We start from the raw sequence: 26755 nt of genomic DNA, 5'->3' as shown, positions 1-26755 counted from the left end.
GTGTTGTGTTGGCAGCCCTAGCAGTGCAAGGTAAAGAACAAGAGATTCTTCTGCAGGAGGTGGACAATTCTATCAGCCTCTCAGAGAAACAACAGAGCCATAATACCATGTTTGGAACATAACAAAAAGCTTGGAGAAAGACAAGGGAGCACAGGTCGTCCTCGACTTACAACCGTTCATTGAGTGACTATTCAAAGTTACGACGGCACTAAAAAAAAGCGACTTAGGACCGTTTTTCACACTTACGACCATTTCAGCATGCCCGTGGTCAGATGATCAAAATTTGGACTCTTGGCAACTGGCTTGTATTTATGACAGTTGTGGCGTCCCTGGGGGTCATGTGACCACCTGTCACGACCTTCTGACAAGCAAAGGAAACGGGGAAGCCAAATTCACTTATCAACCGTGTTACTAGCTTAACAACTGCAGCGATTCACTTAACCACTGTGGCAAGGAAGGTCGTAAAACGGGGCAAAACTCACTTAACAAATGCCTCGCTCGGCAGCGGAAACGTTGGGTCCCGTTGTGCTTTACTTGAACTTCTGCTGAAAAGCTGTGATAAATTTGCTTTCCTAGACCTCCTATGCATAATTCCCCAATCATGGATGCCTTTGGCAATGAACCCTAAGCGAGGTAAGGAACATCTATCTAGCTGGGGTGAGGTTTTCTTTCAGGGACACCTCACAAATCCCACTGGGCTGGATGAGAGTCTGGAGCGATCTGGGCAACCGTAGGTCTGTCTGGGAAAGGAACCTTGAAAAGCATACCTGTGTGGCAGACTTCCCCCTGGGCTTCAGCAGGCCACCCAGAAGGCCCCACCAATTAGATATTTCCTGTGTCTGATTTAAAGAATAGTGAAAAGCACTTTTCTGGTCAAGTAACATTAAGACTGGAAAGGACATTCTGGTTCTAGCAGGTAAGCTCCTAGAAGAAGACTATAGGGGTCGAAACACTATAGTCCAGACATGTCAAACACAAGGCCCGGGGGCCAGATGTGGCCCGCAAAGTGGTTTCATGTGGCCCGCGAAGCCATCCTGGAAACAGAGAGGGAACGGCCCCCGCTGCCTTGGCCCTGGTCCAGGCCGGCTGGGAGCCAATGTACAATTTTGTGGTGGCCATCTATGCTGAAATGTATTCAGTCTTGGCTCCACAAGACCATCTGGTAACAGCGAGGAACCAGCCCCTGCCACGTCGGCCCCACCCCCTGGGCGCATGCTGAGGAGGTGTCACTCTTTATGAGGAATGAAGAAATGCACCATTGCCTGGAAGTGGCCAGCAAATGGCCCTCGCCTACTTCACATATCCAGTTTGATGGGTTCTGCCCTGGTCCCACCCCCTTCTGCCAGAGACCCTCAGATCTGTCCCACTCCTGCCCAGGCCCCCACAGGCATCCTTGATGCGAATGATGTAGAGCTGGCCACGCCCACCCAGTAGGCCACACCCACTCCATCCACGCCCACCCAGTAGGCCGCATCCACCTGGCCCCCCGTGGGCAACCGCAATGCTGATGCGGCCCTCAGTGAAATTGAGTTTGACACCCCTGCTATAATCCAAGCCAGTGTTGGGATTCAAATATGTGAACATCCTTTTCTCTGTGTGGATGCCGCTTCTGGAAGTCCATTCTGGGGCTGGGCAACAAAAAATTAGCTACCGGTTCCGCCAAAGTGGTGCGAACCGGCTGAATCCCACCACTGCTCCAAGCACAGCTTTCGTAGAGCCAGGAGGAAAAGACTGGATAATTTCTAGACCTGGTGAATGAATGAAATATTGTTTTTTAAATTACATAAGGACAATCTCACGAGGGCAAACGTTTGAGAATTCCAGAAATATAGCCTTGCTTGAGAGATGCTGGTGTTGACTAGGAGGGAGGACAAATGCCTTTCCGAAAGATATGTTGACAAACGATGGGCAGCTTTTAAACTTTCTTGCGGGCTCCAGAGTAAGGGTGGCGATATTGGTTAGCACTTACCTGCTACCACTCCAGCAAAATAGACAAATCCGATCCTGGTCGCACCATGAACCATTTCAAGGGGAACTCCAACGAGAAGCTGAAGGACAACATTGAGTCCAAGGTGTTCTATCCTGAGGAAACAGCACTGTTTGTTTTTATTAACTTTAGATTATTATTATTATTATTACTACTACTACTACTACTATTACTATTATTATTATTCCCAGAGTGATATTTTGTAAAAACATTATGAAAGCCTGTGTATAACCCTCTTGATAAAATGTTATTTAGTTTAAAAGACAATTTAAACGCAGTAGACCGCCTAAGAGTCTTCCAAAGAGCATTCAAACAGCCATGCTCCTTCATTTAAAAATAATGTAATAATTATGGTTCAAGAATTCTGTCTTTGAACACCACTGATTAGGACTAAACGTTTAACCGCCAAACTCGATTAACCATAATTATTATATGCTAATCACAATTAATTAGCTAATTAATCAGTCAGGCATAGTAATCAGGACCACGGACTGGTACAAATCTGAACTGGAATGAAGTGGATCATTTCTGGCAATGCAAGGTATGACTCCCATCTATCTCACAGAAGGCAGAAATCTTTTACACCAAAGATGTGAAAATAACAAACAGGCAAACAAATGAATGAAAAGGACCCGGCCTGTAGTGCTCCAGTGGGTATCTCCAATGGCATTGACACTATTTCTGTATGGACAATCCTGTTTGAGAAGGTTGGGCAGTTTAAGAAGGTTTAATGCCTTCAGCTGGGAAAGAAATCCTTTGGGAAGCACTGGACATTTTTCAAAGATGAAATGGGAAGCATTTTGCCTCTTAATTCCTTTCCTGAAAAACTGGCAAAACGTTTTGAACCCAGCCACTCCAGGGGAAATTTAGAAGCTGAAAATCGGAGACTGTGGAGCACCATATAGTGATTGTCAGATGTTCATTCCTGTTCTAAAGAAGGATGCAGAAAAAAGCAATACATCTCTGGACTGAAAAACAAAAATTAAAAGTCATGGCTATAAATATGACTAAAAAAAGAGAGCAATAAAGTTACAAAAGCATTCAGAAAAGATCTTGTTTCTGTACTGAGGTGGATTGAATGCTAAAATCACTCAATCATCATGTATCATTTTTTCATTAAAAAAAATGATCTCCCTGTGTGAAAAGTCAGATATATTAACTACGGTTCTAAAAGTTGTATACAAAAAAAAGTAGTTACATTTTAAATAAAGCTCACATTGGAGACTGTATTTTAAAACTCTGTATCGGAAAAATGTATTTGTCAAAGAAGGATTTGCTTTTGTTTTTTTGAGCATCTTGAACAATCAATGTCAACACTTAAAGTCACTCTGTTAAGAGATTTTGCACATGCACAGCTGTAATTTTTTTTTTTCTAAACTCCAGAAGTAAAAACCCCACAAGATTTGAACACTGCGTAGTGTATAATGTGGTCAGTAAAATGCACAGGATTTTAAGCAACTAGTGCAAAATGAAACAGCTACTTCATTATTTAACAAGAACATTAAAATAAGAGATGGATACTGCAAAAAGATTTAATTCTTTTCATCCAGACTTTATCCCTCTCCCCCCCCTGTTGGATGCATCAACCATTCTGCTCGAATAACACAAATAAAGGCGATAAATGAACTAATTAAAAAATTGCCAATCTCCTGAGCCAGATGGTATGTATCCAAGAATACCGAACAGTTCAGTTGTTCAAGATTTACCATTTGATGTTAGGCCCAGATTTTCTTGTAGAGTGGGTTTTTGTTTTGTTTTGTTTTTTTAAAATCCTGCTGATTATCATAATTGTTTAAGTTGAAGCAGGGTGGATTGCAAACTCTCTGTATGTGCATCCTTATACAATAATCGCCAATCATAACATTTAACCAAACTATGTTGTTTAGAGTGAAAATGAGGGCAAAAGTTTGAAACAAGATTTTAAAAATCTACCTTTTCCTTACACTGAATCACAGCTCAATGCAGGCTAATAACAAGAAACGTCACGGGAAGCTTTGTGGTTTTATCGTAACAATGAATTTAACTGTCTTTTAAATAATGTCTCTTGAGGTGCCATGATTTATTTCTGCTGATGTTTCTGCAGGCCCGCTGTTTGGCTGGTCCTTTAAAAATGAGGCTTCCATTCAGCTAAATTGCTCCTGCATCAGCCAAGCACATCAGAGTCCCATAGTCAATCAGGGCCCATAAAACGTAATTAGCTTTCACATGCTCTGAATGTGTCATTCTTTGGATGACAATATAATTGATTTATCCAGGCTTCACCTTCTCTGGGACCGAGCAAGCAGGGCCCTTGAATCAATGCAACTCATTAGTTATGGCAGGAATAAAAATGGGTGGGGCCTCGCAGATCATTAACAGACACTCCACCTTAAAGTGGAAAGCTAAAATTTACAACTGTGGGGTCTTAGAAAGCTTTTCCCCATCAGGACTGGAACATGAGCAGCACATACATTTGGGAATACTCTGAGTAAGCACAATCAGTCCCCCCCCCCAATGACTCCCTTCTCCCAGGGTACCTTCTAGCTGACGTGCTTCCCCCCCAAAAAAGCATAATAAATTAAGAGATCCGCATTAACATTTTAAAGTCACAGCAGGAAGTAGGGCAATAATAGATTTCACCACCTTTGTATCAGTTTGCCCTTTAGCGGAAGGGGGGAACAGAATAAGGGCCTCACCATTAAAAAGCACAAACACCATATGACTTTCTTTGAGATTTATTTTGTTCTCCAGCAGGAGAAATAATCTAATGCAGGCAACTTGGCTGGAAGTGATTGCTGAGCATTTTAAATATTACAGAGTTTTCTTTAAAACAACTATCCCTAACACCCATTGCTTCTCAAGTGGAGAATGTGTGTGTGTGGTTGGGAAGCTTGCACTTCCAAACGGTTTAGAATCTGCCACAAAAATGTAATCATCCAATGCCAGTTAAGTCTCTAATATGTACAGACGGCAGACTTTGGATACTTGATCTTCCTAGAGATTTCCCTGGAAATCAGCCAAGGGTGTGGGAAAAAAAAAACCTCAGGATAATTAAAAGATTCAGCACATTTTTCAAGCCACACAGCAGCCTAGTGGCAACAAGATAATTGTCAAGGCAAAGGGTTAGCTTTTGGGGACTAAGAAAAATGTTCTGCAATATGACTAAAGTGCTTTGAAATCTTTCAAAGTTGCAGGGCAGCTGGCCGTATTTAAAGTAAGTCAATGCCTTTCATTCAAAGAAATCCCAGAGAATGTAGAGTGCCTGATTTTCTTCAGATACTCTGTGTTGAGGTTAAGTTCCTGTAGTGCCCAGCTAGAAATTGGAGGGCAGGAGGCTCAGAAAAAAATGATAGGGTAAAGCAAGTGCATGAAAACTTTTAGTGTGTGTAGTTTACAACTTACAAAAGTTCATTTAATGACTGAAGTTACAACAGCACTGAAAAAAGGGACTTATGATCATTTTTCAAACTAACAACCATTGTAGCATCTCTATGATCGTGTGATCAAAATTCAGACACTTGGCAACTATAATAATAATAATAAAGTTGGAAGGGACCTTGGAGGTCATCTAGTCCAACCTCCTGCTCAGGCAGCAAACCCTATACCATTTCGGACAAATGGCTGTCCAGTCTCTTCTTAAAAACTTCCAGTGTTGGAGCATTCAATGCTTCTGGAGGCAGGTTGTTCCACTGGTTAATTGTTCTAACTGTCAGGAAGTTTCTCCTTAGTTCTAGGTTGCTTCTCTCCTTGCTTAGTTTCCACTTGTTGCTTCTTGTCCTGCCTTCTTTGTGGCAGCCCTTGAGATATTGGAACACTACTATCATGTCCCCCCCTCGTCCTTCTCTTCATTAAACTAGACATACCCAATTCCAGCAACCATTCCTTATATGCTTTAGCCTCCAGGCCCCTAATCATCTTTGTTGCTCTTCTCTGTACTCTTTCTAGAGTCTCAACATCTTTTTTACATCGTGGTGACCAAAACTGGATGCAGTATTCCAAGTGTGGCCTTACCAAGGCATTGTAAAGTGGTATTAATACTTCACGTGATCTAGTTCATATTTATGACGATTGCAGTGTCCTGGAGTCATATGATCCCCTTTTGCAACCTTCTGACAAACAAAGTCAATAGGGAAGACAGGTCCACTTAACAGGTCTGTGACTAACTCAACAACTGCAGTGATTCACTTAACAACTCTGGCAAGTAAGATCATAAAATGGGGCAAAATTCACTTAACAAGCGTCTCACTTAGCAACAGAAATTTTGGGTTTGATTGCCACAAGTCGAGGACTACTCTGTAATTTTTCCTATTGCCATCAGAAGGAGGACTGGCAAATACCATCTCAGGTTAAACGACAACAAAAAAAACTCTCATTAGAAAGCGTGTACAAGTTAAATGTTTTCTGCAAATCCGACAGGACAGGTTATTTATTGGCAGAAGGACCAAAATGTTCCGGTTAGATTTGGTGGTCCCAGTTAGAGAAGCTCCCTACTTGATTCTGAAGTGGCTATCAAGTAAAACCTGCCAGTATTTTCAGGGTTGCATTATAGTCGGGGATCTTAGGTTATTGGAAGAGCTGACACGGTGTTAATGTTTTGTTTTCTTGCCAGACATAACTCAGTGAATCCATGAGCTGCTCCCTAGGAATCCCCATTGATGATGCTCCAACATTGGAAGTTTTTAAGAAGAGACTGGACAGCTATTTGTCTGAAATGGTATAAGGTTACCTGCCTGAGCAGGGGGTTGGACTAGATGACTCCAAGGTCCCTTCCAAGTTTTTTTATTACTATTATTATTATGGATCATCGCACAGTCAGCTAGATGTTCAGACTGGATTTGGCATTTTGTCCACCTATCGAGTCCTTACCCAGGATCTGGGATAGGCAGATGTGGATGTTTGATGGTATTACAGATATCGTCGCAGGATGGAAGCAGTTCCTAGTAAGGCCGCCTTTTGCAATTGACTAATAGCGAATTTGTCAATGCCAATGGTGTTCAAGTGGTGCTTATTATTATTATTATTATATTATTATTATTATTATTATTATTGATCATCGCACAGTCAGCCAGATGTTCAGACTGGATTTGGCATTTTGTCTACCTATCGAGTCCTTACCCAGGACCTGGGATAGGCAGATGTGGATGTTTGACGGTATTACAGATATCATTGCAGGATGGAAGCAGTTCCTAGTAAGGCTTCCTTTTGCCATTGACTAATAGCGAATTTGTTTATTATTATTATTATTATTATTATTATTATTATTATTATTATTATTATTATTATGGATCATCGCACAGTCAGCCAGATGTTCAGACTGGATTTGGCATTTTGTCTACCTATCGAGTCCTTACCCAGGACCTGGGATAGGCAGATGTGGATGTTTGATGGTATTACAGGTATCGTCGCAGGATGGAAGCAGTTCCTAATAAGGCCGCCTTTTGCAATTGACTAATAGCAAATTTGTCAATGCCAATGGTGTTCAAGTGGTGCTCCAGTTGTTTTGGGATTGCACCCAAGGAGCCTATGACTATTGGTACTACCCTTGCTTGCTTTTGCCACAGTCTTTCTATTTCTATTTGTAGCTCTTTGTATTTTGTTATCTTCTCCAGTTCTTTCTCGTCTATTCTGCTATCTCCAGGCACTGCCACGTCCACTATCCAGACTTTTTTGTCTTTCTTATCGACAATTGTTAAGTCTGGGGTGTTATGTTGCAGGTGCTTGTCTGTTTGAATTCTGAAGTCCCAGAGCAGTTTAATTTTATCATTTTCTATGACTTTCTCTATTTTATGATCCCACCAGTTTTTGCTTACAGGCAAATGATATTTTTTGCAGATCTTCCAATGCACCATTGTTGCTACTTTGTCATGCCGCTGCTTGTAGTCACTCTATGCAATCTTCTTGCAACAGCTTACCAGGTGGTCCACTGTTTCTTCAGCTTCTTTACATAGACGGCACTTGCTGTCTGTTGCTGTCTTCTCAATTTTGACTTTATATACATTTGTCCTTAAGGCTTGGTCTTGTGCAGCCAGAATTAGTCCCTCGGTCTCTTTCTTCAATTTTCCTGCTCTTAGCCATTGCCAGGTCTTGTTATTATCTGCTTTCCCAGCTATTTTTTTAATGTATTGGCCATGTAGTGCTTTGTCTTCTCATGCCTCTATTCTGTTCTTTATTTGGTCTTTCTTGTAGACCAGTTTGGTCTCTCCAGTAGTCAGTAAGCCTTCCTGATATACTATTATTACTATTACTATTATTATTATTATTTTGAAATGGGAGAGAGACAGCTAAGCACTGTCCCCTAAAGCCGCACTTTCCAAACGTGGGTAAATTATCCAAAACTGAGTACTGTAGAAGTAGCTTTTCTTAGGACAATGAAATGCAAATACATTACCCGAACATAAACAAAGATATTTAAATCGACTTAGAGTTCTTTATCTACATTGGGTAAAAAGGACTTTCTGATTAGTCATTTTGGATAACGAAGAACAAGGTTTGGGAAGTGCAGCCTTAGGAGATGGAAGCAAACTGCAGGCAGTTTTTGACTCACAACCACAATTGAGCTCAAAATTTCTGTTGCTGAGTGAGACAGTTGTTAAGTGAGTTTTGCCCCATTTTATGACCTTTCTTACCACAGTTGTTAAGTGAATCACCACAGTTAAGTTAGTAACATGGTTGTTAAGAGAATCTGGCTTCCCCATTGACTTTGCTTGTCACAAAAGGGGATCACGTGACCCCAGGACACGGAAACCGTCCTAAATACAAACAAGTTGCCAAGTGTCTGAATTTTGATTATATGACTATGGAGATGCTGCAACGGTTGTATGAAAAATGATCATGACTCCCTTTTTTCAGTGCTGTTGTAATGTCAAACGGTCAATAAATGAGTTGTGAGTTGAGAACTATCTATACCTAGAAGAAGACACTCCAGGATCAAATTGAAAAAGGCAACAGCAAATTACATTTGTATTATTGCCTAGAAAATTGTATGGACATGATTCTAACAATTTTGATGAACGTGAGTGATAGATGATGAGATCCACCAGCTGAGAAGCCTTCCACAAGTAGATCTGGAGGCGACAGTATAACTTTATTCAGAAACGGACCCCATTAAAAAAAACTGAGCCAGACAGACAATACACCATTGTGAAACAGGGAAGCACCAAACACAGATGAAATGCCCACTGAACCACAGAGAAGAGGTGTTTAAAGGACTAATAGCTTTGTTTACACAAATATGGAACAGATGGTGGTGAAAAAGTTTGGTACAGACAACAACACCAAAGAAGAGAGATGCAAGAAAATGTAGAAATTATCAAGCCATTCCACTAATTTCTCCGGAAAGCTAATTTGTTCTTAAGATCTTACCAAGAAATATAGAGTTGTACACAAAGAGGGGGGAAAAGCCCCATGCTTTTCAGAAAAGGCAGTGGGATGCAACTCAAATAGATGATGTCAGATGAGGAACAGAAAGAGCAAAGAAATACAGGTAACCCCTGACTCATTTTATGACCTTTTTTGTCACACGTGTCAAGTGAATTACTGCAGATGTTAAGTTAAATAACCCAGTTGTTAAATGAATCTGGCTTCCGCACTGACTTTGCTTGTCAGAAGGTTCTAAAAGGTGATCACATGATCCTGGGACACGGCAACCGTCAGTTGCCAAGCGTCCAAATGCTGCAATGGTCATAAGTGTGAAAAACGATCATAACTCACTTTTTTTCAGTTGTATCTTTGAATAGTCACTAAACAAATGGTTGTAAGTGAAGGACTACCAGTACATTGAACTACAACTAGCCAATTGCTTTTTATCCTACCATGTTAGAGGAACCCAGCCTATCTGGTTCAGTTATATGAAAATCCAGAAATTTGTGTGGAATAAACCCAGATTTTGCAATCATAGGAATTATGACAGAAAATTAAAATGGCAGGTAGCTGCCCAGTTGGAAAACTAATTTTAAAGATGCGGGGAACATTGGGCTATGCCAGTGATAGCGAACCTTTTAGAGACCGAGTGCCCAAACTGCAACCCAAAACCCACTTATGTATCATTAGGTGCCAGGCAGGTGTGGCCCATTGGGTGGGTGTGGCCAATTGTGTGGGCATGGCCCATTGGGTGGGCGTGGCTGCAGTGGTAACGTCAGATTGGGTGGGACTAAAAAGTTCAATCAATCAATTCCAACTTTGCGAGATCTTTTTTTCCCCGCAAGAAGTTGAAATTGATTGATTAATTGAACCCTTTTTTTTGTACCTGGCAGAAGAGTCCTAAAGCGAAAAGGTTTTATAAAACCCAGCTGAAGGCCTAGCACTGGGGTGACAGTGCATGTGCCCACAGAGAGGGCTCTGCATGCCACCTGTGGCACGCGTGCCATAGGTTCGCCACCACGGGGCTATGCCATGATACTGGACCCCGAGGGCTGACCATGAATGCCATCTGCAAGGTCTCCCTTGCCCTCTTCCCTTAATACCGTGTAACAACGGAGTCATCAACATTTCCGCAGCACTCACCCTGCATGCATGAAGATGTAGGTGAGGTACCTCCAGGCTTGGGCACGGAGTTGAGGATGATATAATAATGAATTCTTCAGATAGAAGGGATGGGTGACTTGCAGCACAAACCTATCCAGGACCACTCCATTGTAAAGGAAGAAGGCAACCTAGGAGAGCAGGGAAAGCCCACAATTAACCAAATTCCATTTGCATATCTGGGGGAAAAAATAGACCTTTTACTTGGAGGGAAGAAAGGTGCTTCAGAGTGTGAGGGGGTGCTCACACGACACCTTTGGACAAGTCCTTAAAGAGCTGCACTTTTCCCCGAAATGGTGTGACTACATTGTGATCACTGTGACATTGTGGAATTGTGGAGTTGCACTGTCATCCTGGGAAAAGGCACATGTAATTTAAGGAGTTGCAGATTGTCTCAGAAATATTCTGAGGTATCTTTGCACTCTTGAATCCAAAGGCCTGAACAGCACTAAGAAAAAAAAAATCGGTTTTAGGAAATATAAACACCTCAGTTCAATAAAAGTACATCTAACTAGAGGTTGGTTTGGACTTTCCTGGTTACTTATTTGCTTTAAATGTGGAGGAGGTATTAGATTTCTAATATTACCTAATCCCTCCTCTTCAGGCCAACCTATCTGTCAACTCCTCCTCAAGAACCACATATTTAAGTTTTGTATGCACAAGCTCGATCAAAATACCTGAATAATGAATACACGAATAGCACCATGTTAAATACCGCACTCATAATGAAACATTTTGATTTACCTTGTTGTTGAATATGAAATAGCAACCACTGGGAACTTCCAGAAACTACAATATGTGACTTCCATAAGCCTTGATTATATTGCTATGGCTGCTTCTCACATCAGGCTAAGCCAAAGCCAAGTAGATTACATAATAGTTTAGGACAATATATGAATCCAGGCAATGTAAAAGGAGGATTAAACGGGCATACATAAATCCCTGCAGTGGCACAATACGTAATTGGCCAGAATTTCTCTTCTCTGAAGTAACCCCCCACACAAATACAATCTGTCTGGATTTAAGCTCTTCTTGTACTGTTGCCAAACGCAAGAAAGGCCAGCAGATCCAAAGAAAGCCATGAAACATATTTTCTTCAGCTAAATCCATTCCAGGAGGATTCAATGACATTTCATTTCCACTGGATCAACACATATTTTCTATGTTATCTGGCCGTGAAACAAAACATATTGTCAACTAAATCAGTGTGTGATGCAACTGTAAAAACTACACAAGTATATATGCATAGACAGGTAGTCCCCTATTTATGACCACAATTGAGCCCAGAATTTATATTGCTAAGTGAGAAATTTGTTAAGTGACTTTTGCCCCATTTTGCGACCTTTCTGGCTACAATTATTAAATGAATCACTGCAGTTGTTAAAGTAGTAACATAGCTCTTAAGTGAACCTGCCTTCCCCATTGACTTTGCTTGTCAGAAGGTCCCAATAGGGGATCACATGACCCCATGAGACACTGCGGCCATCATAAATATGAACCAGTTGCCAGGCATCCAAATGTAAATCACATGACCGTGGGGATGCTGCAACGGTCATAAGTGTGGAAAAAATAGTCATAAGTCACTTTTTTCGGTGCTATTATAACTTTGAACAGCCACTAAATGAACTGTTGTAAGCCGAGGACTACCTGTATGTTAAACTGACCCATTGCACAAACACATGAAAGACTCAAAGGTCTGCTATACCAACCTCCTACGAGCATAGCGCTAGAACATCTGCCCCCTCGCCCCCTTTTAAAATGTATGGTCATCCTTTCTACTGCAATCCCATTTGTTTAATTGCTCAATGTGAAGTAATTAGAACCATTGAGAAATGCCTGAAGATATATTTCAGCATTATGCTGAACTTTAAATAAAGCTTTATTTGAGACAGCAAAGGACCGAACAAGAAATTAAAAGGCCAAAGGTTTACTCCTGCTCTACGTAATTTCCATTTCCCTAGAATAGACCACATCTTGAACTTGACATCCATTCAGTCATTGAATTGATTCTCCAAAATGACATGGTCCTTCAGAGGCAGTAATTTATCCAACAGCAGGTGAATCCTACTGTCCAGGTTTCCCAATTTAAAACTTCTTGGACTGGATGTCCTTGATATAAATATCATATAGTCATGTAGAAGTCTACTGCCATTCTGGGATTACTACCATAGAAGAACAGAGAGGTAGAACTGCCTATCCCTCAAAATCTGCTAACATGACTTCTCCCACTGTCAGGTAAACAGCATGGTAGAAATTTCTTTTTTAAAAAAACAAAAAACCTTGAAGAACATCCTAACCCCAAATGAACAGTTGCAGAACAGAAGATCTCAGCACCACCTGAAATTTGATCTGCCAGGTAGCATTAGAGATACCTTAATACTGAGCCCTACATTTTCATTGGTGTTTGTTTCCATCCTACCTCATATTAACATCGTAGTTAAATCTCAGTTACTTAAGTTTACTCTGAATTGAAGACAACCTCCCAAAGAGAGTAGACAGGGAAACACACACACACACACACACCCCAAATCCTATGCAATTCCTAACTCCCCCTCTTCTCAAACTAAGATTTATGCTATCTTCTCAACCAATGGTTCTCAACCTGTGGTCTGCAGACTCCTGGGGGGCCACAATGTCTCAAAGGCAAAGCAAAAACTTGAAGAAGTGTTATGATTTAAATAATAATAATAATAATAATAATGAGGAGGAGGAGAAGAAGAAGAAGAAGAAGAAGAAGAAGAAGAAGAAGAAGAAGAAGAAGAAGAAGAAGAAGAAGAAGAAGAAGAAGAAGAAGAAGAAGAAGAAGAAGAAGAAGAAGAGGTAGTAGTAGTAGTAGTTGGAAGGGATCTTGGAGGTCATCTAGTCCAACCCCCTGCTCAGGCAGGAAACCCTATACCATTTCAGACAAATGGCTGTCCAGTCTCTTCTTAAAATCTTCCAGTGTTGAAGCATTCACCGCTTCTGGAGGCAGGTTGTTCCACTGGTTAATTGTTCTAACTATCAGGAAGTTTCTCTTTAGTTCTAGGTTGCTTCTCTCCTTGATTAGTTTCCACCTGTTGCTCCTTATCCTGCCTTCAGGCACCTTGGAAAATAGCTTGACTCCCTCTTCTTTGTGTCAGCCCCTGAGATATTGGAACACTGCTATCATGTCCCCCTTCGTCCTTCTCTTCGTTAAACTAGACATACCCAATTCCAGCAACCGTTCCTTATATGTTTTAGCCTCCAGTCCCTTAATCATCTTTGTTGCTCTTCTCTGTACTCTTTCTAGAGTCTCTTGAGTTAAATCTTGGGGGTCCATGGCCAGGGTCTGTGGCCATATAAGGTATTTAAAGGAGGTCTGTGATAAAGAAAAGATTGAGAACCACTGTTCTAAACCAACCTGGGGGAATTCCTCCCTCTGTAACATGCATATGATGTACTCATGCATACGTGAACCACACACATACATATCTCTTTCTGAAGCAATACCAAAAAAAGCAAGGCCAAAGCAGGACAAAATTAACATTAAAATAATCACCACTGATCTCCTGTAAATTAGCTATCTTATTTATATCACTAATTAATTGTAATCCTATGTACCATCTGTTCTTTCTCACACATGCAAACTGCTTTCACAAGAGAAACACAAGCATGCACACAGACGTGCCCTTCCCCTCCCTTCCCTGCTTTCAGCAGAAAGAGCAGAGGAAGAAGTGGAGGAAGAGGAAAGAAGATGGATGCAGGGCAAGACGAGAAGACAAGGCAAAGGGGAGAACAAAGCTGCTTGGAGAAGAGGCAAGGATAACTAGGAGAGGACAGCAAAAAGAGAAAACCTCCTTTATGCAGTATGAAAACAGTTAAATTCTGCCAGCCAGCACCCCTCCCTCAAGCAACAGCTGGTTTTCAAAGGCATCAACACTGTAGGGCAGAGGTCTCCGACCTTCGCTCCATGGCCCGGAGCTGGGCTGCAGCCTCTTGGGAACCGGACTGTGCAAAAAGTGGGCGAGTGCACAAGTGCATGAAGCTGCATTTGGATAGGTGTCGTGCATGCATGCATGCAAAACCATCCCCTCTCCCACCCCACCGCTGCCACCACCTCCAGTCCTCAGAGCCAGGAAGGTTGGTGACCGCTGCTGTAGGAGATGACCAGGAGATGAACCTGAGGGTGGGTTCAAGCAGATCATCAGTTTGGAATCGCTGTGCTCCCGCAAGAGACCTAAGTCCAGCCCTCCATGCATGCTGTTGACTTTTAACTAACGCCGATTTGCCTGGATCATTAGTAGATCAGATTCTTTTGTATGGGTAACATGTAATGAACTCAACTCAACAAGTGCTTTGAACTCAACTCCTGTTCCTGGTTGCTTGATTTGACAAACACAGTCCAACAGCAGTGCCTATGGCCGTTTGTCCTTCACTGTTCCAGCAGCATTTTCTATTCTTCTTGGTGAGTGTCAGCCAACTCCCCCAGTTCCCAAGTTGCGGGGGAAACCTTTGGGGGAACGCTTCCTTTCACAAACATGGTAGTTATCAAAACTGAAGGTGTGCTAGACATGTTGATGCCAGACACACAATGGCACTAACTCACATTTTCTCTAATGCCTACTTCTTTCCAGGTGAATATTGGCTGCTTCAAAACTGGCACAATCTCAATGGGCTTCCTTGAAGAGGTAATTCTACAAAAGTGGTTCTGCCAGGCAAGAGACATTCCGTATGGGTGCTGTTCTTAGGTAAAAGTGGGGAATTTGCAGCTGCTGTATATAAATCCCATTATCTTCAACTATCGGCCAGGACAACTGGCCACTACTTACAGAAGTTGGAGTCTGACAAGTTTTAGAAAGCCACAGGTTCCCAATACCTTCATTAAAACTTTCTAAGGAATGAAAACAATAAATAAACTACTTGGGAAAACGCTGTTGCCACAGCAAATACCGAAGAATCCATTTAAAATGTTATCTGCTTCCAGTCCGTACCGGTAACTGATTGTCTTTCCAAACCATATTTCAGAGAAAATTTTAGACTATTTCTTTATCTGTGCTAATATTAGGGTTTAAATTATGTATGCAAATATTGGGATCTGAATCAGGGGTGTCCAAGCTTGGCAACTTTAAGACCTTTGGACTTCAACTCCCAGAATTCCCCAGCCAGACATGGGAGTTGAAGTCCACAAGTCTTAAAGTTGCCAAGCTTGGACAACCCTGGTCTAAATTATATTGGGATTAGCTGACACCAAACTTGCAAGCTGAACCATTTTCAGGCCAAGGAGAATACAATAGAGTACTAGGCAAACCCCACCCACATCATTCCATGCCTGAAGATACTTGCCTCTACAATTGTGATGGCAATCATGAACCAAGGTGGAGGACAGCAGGTGTAGCTGTCATAGTACCATTTCCGGTCTATCTCGCGGGGTAACGTCTCATACGCCACGTGCCGAATCAACCGCTGAGAAAGGCTGAGTCCCGTCTCCTCCAGGAGGGCCTTGCTGCATAGCCTCCTGTTCCCTTGCAAAATGGCTTGGCGGAAGCTGTTGGATCTCTTGTTACTCATCTGAAGATACAGTTAAGAAGAAGGAAAGAAAAAAATAAAATAAAATGCTCTAATCAAACTATAAGCTGCTCAGGCTGAGAGGGTTCAGATTTCTTATCAGGGATAAGTTCAATGCTTGGCCATAATGCAGACGCTTACAAGATACAAACAGTACGAATTCCGAAGAAATTAACTTCCTACTTAATCTCTGGCCTAGCCTTTTGTTTTAAACTACTATACAGGTAATCCTCGACTTACGGCCATAATTGAGCCCAACATTTCCGTGGCTAAGCAAGACAGTTGTAAAATGAATTTTGCCCCATTTTACAGCCTTTCTTGCCACAGTTGTTAAGTGAGTCACTGCAGCTGTTAAGTTAGTAAAATGGCTGTTAAGAGAATCTGGCTTCCCCATTGACTTTGCTTGTCAGAAGGTCGCAAAAGGGAATCCCAGATGATTCCAGGACATTGCAACTGTCATAAATAAATAGGCAGGTAGGCAGGTAGTAGCTAGATAGGTAGAAAGAGAAGAAAAAATAGTGACCGGATAAGATCAAACAGATCACTGAGCTATGGATGATCACTTCAGACAAATGTGATGGCCAGAAGTGAACCCAATTTGATGGTACTTAATTAACTGAGATCCCAGGAGTGATCTATTTCTGCCTAATAGAGTACAAGTATATAAGATGTTCCAAATGCACACATATGCCTTCACACAGAATAAGCGCACTCTTGTGCAATTGCCAAAACCTTTTCTGAGAGTCTTTTATTCCTATGGACCACAGCTCTGTTAACATCTGCTTGCAGAAAGCTGCCAAGACTTAATTCAGCACACAAGAGAAAGTACAGTACCACAGCATTAGCATTCAGGTTTGGTGGTGTTGCTACTGGTGTTTGATCATTTTCTTTTTGGCTCATCTGTACAAGATTTCAAAGGCCAGACCTCCTTCTTTCATACATACAATGTGCATGGGTAATTGCTTCAAGCTGAGCCAAACTGCTTCAAAACAAACTAATCACCCTGCTATAAGCTTCGTTTTGAATGAGGGGAGCTGAGGTGCAAGTGGCCTTGACAATAAATGTTATTTATCATTTGTTATGTACAACCATTTTTAAGCTGCCTTTAATTTCTTCAGGGAGAATGGGAGCCTACAAGAATGCGATGCAAATCATCCCAGAGTAATGAGAAAAAAACAACACAAAACAAGAAAAGTGCATGTTAAGAAAATAACAAGACAAGCAGCAAATATACAGCACAGGTTAAACCAACCCAATTAAAATGCTAGAAAAATAAGACACTGAAAACCTCTGTAACACTGCCAGGACCATGTCTGTTTCCTTGACTTTTCAGTCATAATTCATCATCAACCACCTGTCTGCTGGTGACAGCTGCCTGCTTGTGTCAATTCAATAATTATATATTCTATTTGTCAAAATATTATCTTCCTGCCCAGAAGCACTGTAACTTCTGATTGTTAGATACTGCATTATTAGATTCAGCTAATCCCTAAATTATTTTCATAATAGTGACAACCTCTCAAGGAAGAAAAAAAAAAGTGGGGGGGACTGTTAAGATATTTAAATTTAGTAGCTGGATCTGTGGGGTTGTACAATGAGCCAGAACATACAGTTGTAGTTGATTGGTTGGAGAGTGCTGGCTCTTGTGTGAGGCAACCTACTTTGTGATTGGTTGCTGTGGGTGTGGAGGGGGAGTTTTCCCCCCCACCACCACCTTTTTCTTCTGTGTGCTCTGTGATTCATCTCATGATGCTCCTGTTTACCTCCTGTTTATTTGCTGTAAATGGAGATGTGAAATATATTTATTTATATAAAACTACAAGCTCGTGTCAGTATCTCTGGCTTCATTTGTACATCTGCTGTGCAATTTCCCTGACAAAAACCAAGAAAGCCCAGTTGCCTTTTGAAAAGCACCTTTGAAAGAACCATGACCTGGATGACTGAGAATCTCCATGGACATCCTCTCAAAGAGTTCATGAAAATAATTAGTGCCCTGGCCCAGCACCCCCTTATTTCAAAACTGCTTGAGCAGAAAACACTCCCAAGATTGAATCACTTGGTTTGACACTCTGATTATGGCTCCACATATAGTTGGGTGGCTTCTACAAAACCAGCATATTCATCTCATTACATAAGATTCCCTTTTCTCAAACATAAACATTATTTTCCCTAGGTCAGTGGTGGTGACCCTATGGCATGGGTGCCAGAGGTGGCACTCAGAGCCCTCTCTGTGGGCACGCACGCTGTTGCCCCAGCCCCGCCTCCCCCCATGGCCCCTTCCTCACCAGCAGCCCCCTGGAGGAGAGTCACCCCTGGGCAACAGAGACGACTCCGCCCTCGCACCCCATAGCGTGCAGATGATGCTGCGGGGTGTGGGCAGAGGGCATGGCTGCCATGGTGCTGCAGGGCTGTCTGGCTATCTGCTGCAGCAGGCCATGGAGGCAGTGGGTGGCCCTGCAAGTGGGTGGGACACAGGGTGGGTGGGGGAGGAGCAGGCAGGGCGGGAGGCGGAACTGAGGCAGGGTGGTGGTTTTTGGGCACCCGATCTCTAAAAGGTTCGCCATCACTGCCCTAGGTCATGCTATAGTACTGAAATCTCATATCTATATTATTAGAATTTTATTTTAGTCCCCCGAATTAGTAATTCACTCCAAATCCTGATACGTCTTCTGAACTTGCCTTAATTTTTCTGAAAGAAATTGTTATTTTTCAGTCTTTTGATTGTGACCTTTTGGGGGGTATCTCATTTTTCTTAAGTACCCATGATTTAAACATGTGTATCAAATATGATGTGCATGCAAATAATCAAATAAATATATAGTGTAATACAAGCCCACTCCTGTTGCAAAATACTTGTTTAATATTTATATTGTGAGACCACCTATAACCCATCAGAAAACTGAGATGTGAGAAGGCTGACAAAACCAATAATTTTATGGTGGGATGGGAAATAACCTAAGTTTATAAATCAAAATCAGTTCTAAACACTACGCTGCTCCCCACTGCTCAGTCATCTACGAGCAAAATACAAGTAGTCCTCAACTTACAACAATTCATTTAATGACCATTTGAAGTTATAGCAGTACTGAAAAAAGTGCCTTTTGAGTATTTTTCACACTTACAACCGTTGCAGCATCCCTATGGTCATGTGATCAAAACTCAGATGCTTGGTAACTGAGTCATATTTATGGCATTGTAGTGTCCTGGGGTTATCACCTTTTGTGACCTTCTGACAAGCAGTCAATGGGGAAGCCAGATTCACTTAACAACTATGTTGCTAACTTAAGAACTACAGTAATTCACTTAACAGCCATGGCAAGAAAAGTAGTAAAATGGATCAAAACTCACTTAAATGTTTCCCTTAGCGACATAAATTTTAGGCTCAATTATGGTCATAAGTGGAGGACTACCTGTAATAAGCTATTTTGTTTAAATATGTGGATGTCATAGAAACCAGTAAAAATGTAAAAACAAGTCATACTTGCTGAGTGGAGCAAACAGCATTTAAAACCTTCATTTTCAACCTATCTTCATTTTTTATTCATTTATTACAGGCTATATACTGGTTACTTTTATCCTGTCTGGGTGCTTACAGTACTGAGAACCATTTAATCCGGACATATAAAAGCACTAAATAGTATCATGTGATAAAAGAAAAAAAGACTGGGAAACCAACTGACATTTCTCTAGATAATTATTCTTGTAATTGCCTACTTCAAAAACAAACAACTCATGTTACAGCAAGAAAAGAACGGGAAACAATACTTTCTGTGCTTTAATAGAACACTTAACCTTCCCATATGAAATCCTAAAACTTCAAAAGTTCTGTTTAAAAGTTCTTGTAATGAGATTCTCCAAGGTCATTATGAGTTAGGTGGCTTATAAATATGATTTATAAAAAAAACACACTCTTCTCCATCAGCACTAGACATAAATGTATCAGTAGGGGCAGTTTCAAATATTTTACATTTCTTAAGGGCTCTTCAACAGAATACAGCTACAATGCTATTACTCAAGGCAGAAGTGGACATAAATGTATGCAAGCTGAAATAATTCCTCACCACTTTTCAGGTCCCTATTCTGAATTGAAGTAGAGATTTTGAGAGAAAAGCAGAGAGAACACTTCCTTTGATGCCGGTCCAGTTACTAGCAGTAGAAGATTCTCAGCATCATGCTGTGGGATCCCAGATTCTACTGCTAGTAACTGGCACTAAAGGAAGTGTTCTCCTCTATGCTTTTCTCTCAAAATCCCTACTTTAATGCAGAATAGGGACCTGAAATGTGGTGAGGGATTAATTTAGCTTGCATACATTTAGGTCTGCTTCTACCCTGGATAACAGCGTTTTAGTGCTATTCTGTTGAAGAGCCCTTAGAAATCTAAAATATTTGAATCTTCCCTGACTGATATATTTGTGTCCAGTGCTAATGGAGAAGAGTGTTTTTTTATAAATCATATTTATAAGCCACCTAACTTATAATGACCATAGAGCAGAGGTGTCAAACTCAATTTCACTGAGGGCCGCATCAGCATTGCAGCTGCCCTGGGGGGGGCAGGTGGGTGTGGCCAGAGTAGATGCAGCCTACTGGGTGGGGGTGGATGGAGTGGGCATGGCCTACTGGGTGGGCGTGGCCAGTTCTACATCATTCATGTCAAGGGTGCCTATGGGGGCTTGGGCAGGAGTGGGACAGATCTGAGAGTCTCTGGCAGAAGGAGGTGGGACTGGGGCAAGTGCAAAGGCACCGGGGCAAGTGCCAAGATGGCCACCACAAAATTGTACATGGGCTCCCGGCTGGCCTGGGCCACGACCAAGGTAGCGGGGGCCGTTCCCTCACTGTTTCCAGGATGGCTTCGCGGGCCACATAAAACCACTTCGCGGGCCGCATCCAGCCCCCGGGCCTTCTGTTTGACATGTCTGCCATAGAGAGTCAATCCTAACCAAACCCTAAACCTAACTGTAACCCTAATCATATCCTTTTTGGGGCCTCTGGGAAAGACATAGTCTATATAATTCCTCTCTTTTTCTCCAAAGTTATGAGTAAATTTAGATCTTGCCATCATTTTACAATATTATCTAGCACCTCAGCAGGTGTGAGACAAGAGACCGATGAGTAATTGAAATGAGTAATCTTTCAGCCATCGCTTTCCAAACTACACATATTTTTATTGATTTATGCAAGCTCTTTTATGATGACTGACTATAAACATAATAAAGGAAATATGAATTAACTGTGTGGTTTGGCTTACTCAGCACTTGGACTTGCAAGATTCTGTAAAGACAAAGGGAAAAAACTGGAAAGTTTCAGTCAGAATCCATTTCTGAGATTAAGGATTAAGGATGTCTATTTATATTACTGTCTGGCTTATTGTTCAATGTACATTTTATTTTCATAACAATACAGGCGGTCCTCCTGACCACAAACGAGCCCAAAATTTCTGCTGCTAAGTGAGACATTTGTTAAATGAGTTTTGCCCCATTTTACAACCATTCTTATCACAGTTGTTAAGTGAATCGATGCAGTTCTTAAATTAGTAACATGGTTGTTAAGTGAAACTGGCTTCCCCATTGGTTCTGCTTGTCAGAAAGTCGCAAAAGGTGATCACGTGACCTCGGAACACTGCAACTGTCATAAATATGAGTCAGTTGCCAAGCATCTGAGTTTTGATCACACAACTACAGGGATGCTGCATCGGTCATAAGTGTAAAAAATGGTCATAAGTCATTTTCTTCAGTGCCATTGTGACTTCGAATGGTCCCTAAACGAACTGTTGTAAGTCAAGGACTATCTGTACTGCTACTGAAATTGTGTTTTGTTAATTGTTATGTGTTTAAATAAACTGTGTTTTCTTCTGCTGGCATGGAACTTCATTTATGGGAATTTCTGTGATTTCCAATATCTTCCACTGGCAACTACCCCCTCTGCAAAGCTTCCACTGACACTAATGAGAACTTTTTCTGTCCAAAGGAAAATCGGAGAAAGTTGCCTTCCTCTATTTATTCCATTAAGAGATTCCAGCTCTAATTTCTAACCCGTTCTTTGAATGGAAAGAAATTCATGAGCCAAATTGTAATGCATCATTCAAATTAAATACATGCATTATATACACAGATGTCCTTCTCAACAAAAAAACCTATTTTATATTGGCCTAAAGATACCATCAAACATTTTTTTTTTAAAAAAAAAAACAATCCTGTGTGATTATGCATTTGTTTTTCATGTGTAGCTTGTTCGGATTACAGATCTGATTGATCTGTAAGCAGGAACATTTGCTTTTTTCCCTTACTTAGAAAACATTTTTTATATTTTCCTAATATTATTAATTTTTAGGCCATTGGAACATTTAGAAACTGACATATTGAGGAAGGGTGAACAACTTATATTAGAGAATCAGCGGACAGACTATTCCCCCTCCCCATTTTTATATTGTAAATAATTGTGTGTGTGTGTGTGTGTGTATATATATACACATACTCATACCAGAAACAATCATGGTTATAAATGGAACAGATATGACACATTCTAGTGAAGATTTTAGTAATGCAAATCACATACTGAATTAACAGAAACAATGGGACCAAACAGACATGCTTCATAAAAGTGAGTACAACGTGCAATCTGGGCATATTATACTCAACAGCTTCTAAAGCAGATATGTCCAGTATGTCCTATTGTATGTGGCCCTGGAAGCTAGTAATGCATCTCCACAAGTTCGCAAACTTCAAACACTATTATGTGATTTATATAAACTATTATATTTATATGAGTTTATATTTATATAAACTAAATATTATATATTTTAAATGAGACCCAAGATAATTCCTCTTCACTCAAGGCAGCCTAGGCAAGCCAAAAGGTTGGATACCCATTGTTATGTCCCGAGCCTTGCAAACGGCTCGGGCGTTTGCAGGCAGTCCCGGGCAGGTGCAAAGCTGCCCGGGACCAGACAGGCTGTCGCCAGCGCCGTGCGCATGCGCGGGTGCTGGCGCGGGAAAAGTAACCCATTTACCCGGGAGTTGCCTATATAAGAGGCTGCGAGGCGTTTGGGCGAGGCTGAAGCCATCTTCCTGTAAGCTGAACGCTGAATAAATGAAACTGAGAACTCCAGCTGCTTCTCGTGTCTGTTTTCCCGCCACGGACTCAACACTGGCGACGAGGATGGGATGCCTTGCACTACCTGGAAAGGAAGAAGTGTAAGCTTACCCAAGGAGTCCTGAGCGGCGAAAGAGGAACGGCGTCGACTCGGCAGCTGCCCGCCAGTCCGGTGCGCATTCGGGGGTAGGCTGGCTGATAGACCCGTCTCCTGAAGATCCGAAGATGGCGAAAATCGGAAGGCTTTCGGAATTCGACGTCTCACATCCAGAGCGGTGGGAGTCCTACGTATCCAGAATGGAGAACTACTTCAAGGCAAACCAAGTGAGGGAAGATAGCTTGAAGGCGGCCACCCTGCTTTGCGTTTGCGGCCAAGACGCCTTCGAAATCGCAGAAAACCTTGCAGCACCTGTCCCAGTAGAGTCTGTAAGCTACGCAGACCTGAAGAAGCTGCTGAAGGAGCATTTCCATCCCAAGGTGTCCGTTATCTCATGGCGCCACACCTTCGAACAAAGGGATCAACGGTCCGGTGAGTCAGCCAAGGAATACATCGCCGCGTTACGGAAGGCCGCCAAGCCCTGCGAGTTCAAGGACCTCGAGGAACGACTGAGGGACCGATTCGTGTGCGGGTTAAGGCATCGCGAGCTACAACAGAGACTTTTCGCAAAGGAAGAATTATCCTTCCAAGACGCCTTAAGGGAAGTCACCGCAGAAGAAGCAGCAGGCGGCGCCATCAAAAACATGCGGCCGATCAGAAACAGTGCAGAGGGTGCGTCCGTGCACCAGGAAGACGTCCGACGAAACTCCGAGGAGGATCCGGACGAGGAAGTCGACCGTCTACACCCCGCGAAGGAAGAGAACCAGAAGGGAAGCTCTTCGGCTCCGCTCAAGTGCATCGGCTGTGGAGGTCGCCACAGGAGAACCGACTGCAAGTTCCGCTCCGCTACCTGCCGGGCATGCGGTAAACAAGGGCACATTGCAGCTGTGTGCCTGGGCCGACGAAAGGCACAACCCCAAGAAGAACGCCTGAAGGGTACCAGATTCCCCAGCCAGAATAGGGTAGGTTTTTGCGCTTCGCGAAGAAGCATCTGTAGAACAGGCACACACAAGCCCATGAAGAAAAAGCTGTCACTCAACGTGAAGCTACAAGGGGTTCCATTATCTATGGAACTAGACACAGGGTCTGCCCTGTCCATCATTTCATTGCATACATTTAGGAAGATTTGTTCCAGAAGTGGGTCTAAGGCCAAGTTAAGGCCTTCTGATATTGTATTAACAGATTTTCAGAACTCAAGAGTGTGTGTTAAGGGGGAGGCCACCCTTAACGTGCAATACAAGAGTTTTGAAGGTCCACTAGACTTATTAGTAGTAGGGGGTGAACGAACGAGTCTCATAGGACTCGATTGGTTTGAGGCCCTGGGGATACACGTCACAGGACTCAATAGCTTACAAACACTCGACCTACAGGAAGTCTGCACAGAATTTGCAGATGTTTTCAGCCCCCAGCTGGGCACATTCAAAGGACCACCTGTGTCCTTAAAGCTAGACCCCACTGTCACTCCCATTAGGATTAAAGCAAGAAGGGTCCCTTTTGCTTTAAAAAGTAAGATTGACACTGAATTAGACAAACTAATCCAACAGGGAATCCTAGAACCTGTTGATTCCAGCCCATGGGAGACCCCCATTGTCACGCCTCTAAAGGCAAATGGGGACATTCGCATTTGTGCTGATTACAAATGCACACTCAATAAGGCATTGCAGCAACATGCCTATCCTGTTCCTGTGGTCAGTCACATCCTGGCCTCTCTCAAGGGGGGGCGTGTTTTTGCAAAGCTTGACCTAGCTCAAGCATATCAACAGCTGCCTGTTGATGATGATGCTGCCATAGCTCAGACCATTGTGACCCACAGGGGTGCCTTTAAAGTAAAAAGGCTACAGTTTGGAGTGAATGTCGCTCCTGGGATTTTCCAAAGCGTTATGGAAAACACACTACGAGGTATACCAGGGGTCTGCCCCTACTTTGACGATGTCTTGATTGCAGGAGACTCCACACACATTCTAGCTGAAAGGCTTAGGGCTGTCCTGTTAAGATTCAGGAAATCAGGCCTCAAGCTCAGAAAAGACAAATGCCAGATTGGGGTGCCTTCTACTGAATTTCTGGGATTCAAAATTGATGCTGCTGGGATTCATCCTGCTGAATCCAAACTAACTGCTATTTTAGATGCACCCAGGCCAAAGTCTAAGGCCGAACTTCAGGCCTTTCTAGGCCTCCTGAATTTCTACAATTCTTTTCTTCCACATAAAGCTAGTGTAGCTGAGCCTCTTCACAGGCTACTAGACAAACAGGCTGTGTGGCTGTGGTCACAAGCGCATGAGGCTTGCTTTAAAGAAGTCAAGGCCTTGCTCACTTCTAACAGTGTTCTTGCACATTTCAACGAGTCTCTCCCTGTGTGCATCGCTTGTGATGCGTCCCCCTACGGGGTTGGAGCTGTCCTGAGTCACCTCAGGTCTGATGGAATTCAGGTTCCTATTGCATACTACTCCAGAACACTGTCTTCTGCCGAGCGCAACTACGCTCAGATAGATAGGGAGGCTCTGGCTGTTGTTGCTGGAATTAAAAAATTCCACGATTTTCTATATGGCAGGCATTTCACGGTCTTCACTGACCATAAGCCTCTGCTGGGACTGTTTACCACACGTAAGCAGACTCCCCACATCATTTCCCCTAGAATGCTTAGGTGGTCTATTTTCTTGTCTGCATATGATTTTTCATTACTCCACAAGCCTGGGAAAGAAATGGGCCATGCTGATGGCCTCAGTAGATTGCCTCTGCCAGTAGTAGAAGCTGACCCCGCGCCAGCTGTCAACATTCTATCAATCCAAGCCTTGCCCGAGCTCCCTCTTAGTGCCAGGGATGTTACCGCTGAAACAGGTACAGATCACACACTTTCACGTGTCCGCTCCTGGGTCCTGTCCGGGTGGCCTGAGCACTGCCCTAGTCCTGAGTTTCAGAGTTTCTGGTCCAAAAGAACGAACTGTCCCTTTCTCAGGGTTGTCTGCTTTGGGGAAACAGAGTTGTCATTCCCACCTCAATGAGGACTAGGGTCTTAGAATCCCTCCACGAGGGTCATCCTGGCATTGTTCGTATGAAGGCTCTTGCACGCAGCCACTTGTGGTGGCCTGTTTTAGATAAAGATATTGAGGCTAAGGTACACGCATGCCACCTGTGCCAACGATCTCGCCCAGAGATGCCCCAAGCTCCTGTGCATAGATGGGAGGAAACACAGTCCCCATGGTCTAGGGTGCACATTGACTACGCTGGGCCCTTTCAGGGCCAGTTCTTCTTGGTCCTTGTTGACAGCCATTCAAAATGGCTTGAGGTTGTGCCTGTCTCATCCACCACCACTGCAAAGACTATTCAGGTACTGAGGGGGATTTTTGCTGCACACGGGCTGCCAGATGTCATTGTGTCCGACAACGGCCCTCAATTCACCTCCTCCGAATTCCAAGCTTTCTTACAGGCAAACCTGATTCGTCATGCCACGTCTGCGCCTTTTCACCCGTCCACCAACGGTATGGCTGAACGCATGGTGCGCATCGCAAAGGACGCCTTGAAGAGACTCACCTACGGGGACTGGCATCACAGGTTGGCTGACT

At 42.7% G+C, this 26755-nt stretch overlaps 1 protein-coding gene across 3 annotated transcripts in view; it reads right to left on the bottom strand.

Annotated features, from left to right (window-relative positions):
* LOC120308102 (rhomboid-related protein 3-like) overlaps positions 1–26755 on the bottom strand; it is a 123795-nt gene that overhangs the window by 6525 nt on the left and 90515 nt on the right. For all 3 annotated transcript variants that reach the window (XM_039343623.1, XM_039343624.1, XM_039343626.1), the window contains 3 exons: positions 15788–16012; positions 10469–10617; positions 1970–2082 (listed from right to left, as the gene is read on the bottom strand). In XM_039343623.1, the coding sequence (XP_039199557.1) occupies positions 1970–2082; positions 10469–10617; positions 15788–16012 (487 nt within the window). The remainder of the gene's footprint in view (positions 1–1969; positions 2083–10468; positions 10618–15787; positions 16013–26755) is intronic.

This window comes from Crotalus tigris, unplaced genomic scaffold (assembly GCF_016545835.1).
Source record: "Crotalus tigris isolate CLP2741 ecotype Arizona unplaced genomic scaffold, ASM1654583v1 scf7180000017865.1625608, whole genome shotgun sequence".
NCBI lineage: Eukaryota > Metazoa > Chordata > Lepidosauria > Squamata > Viperidae > Crotalus > Crotalus tigris.
This window is presented reverse-complemented; position numbering and strand designations above follow the sequence as displayed.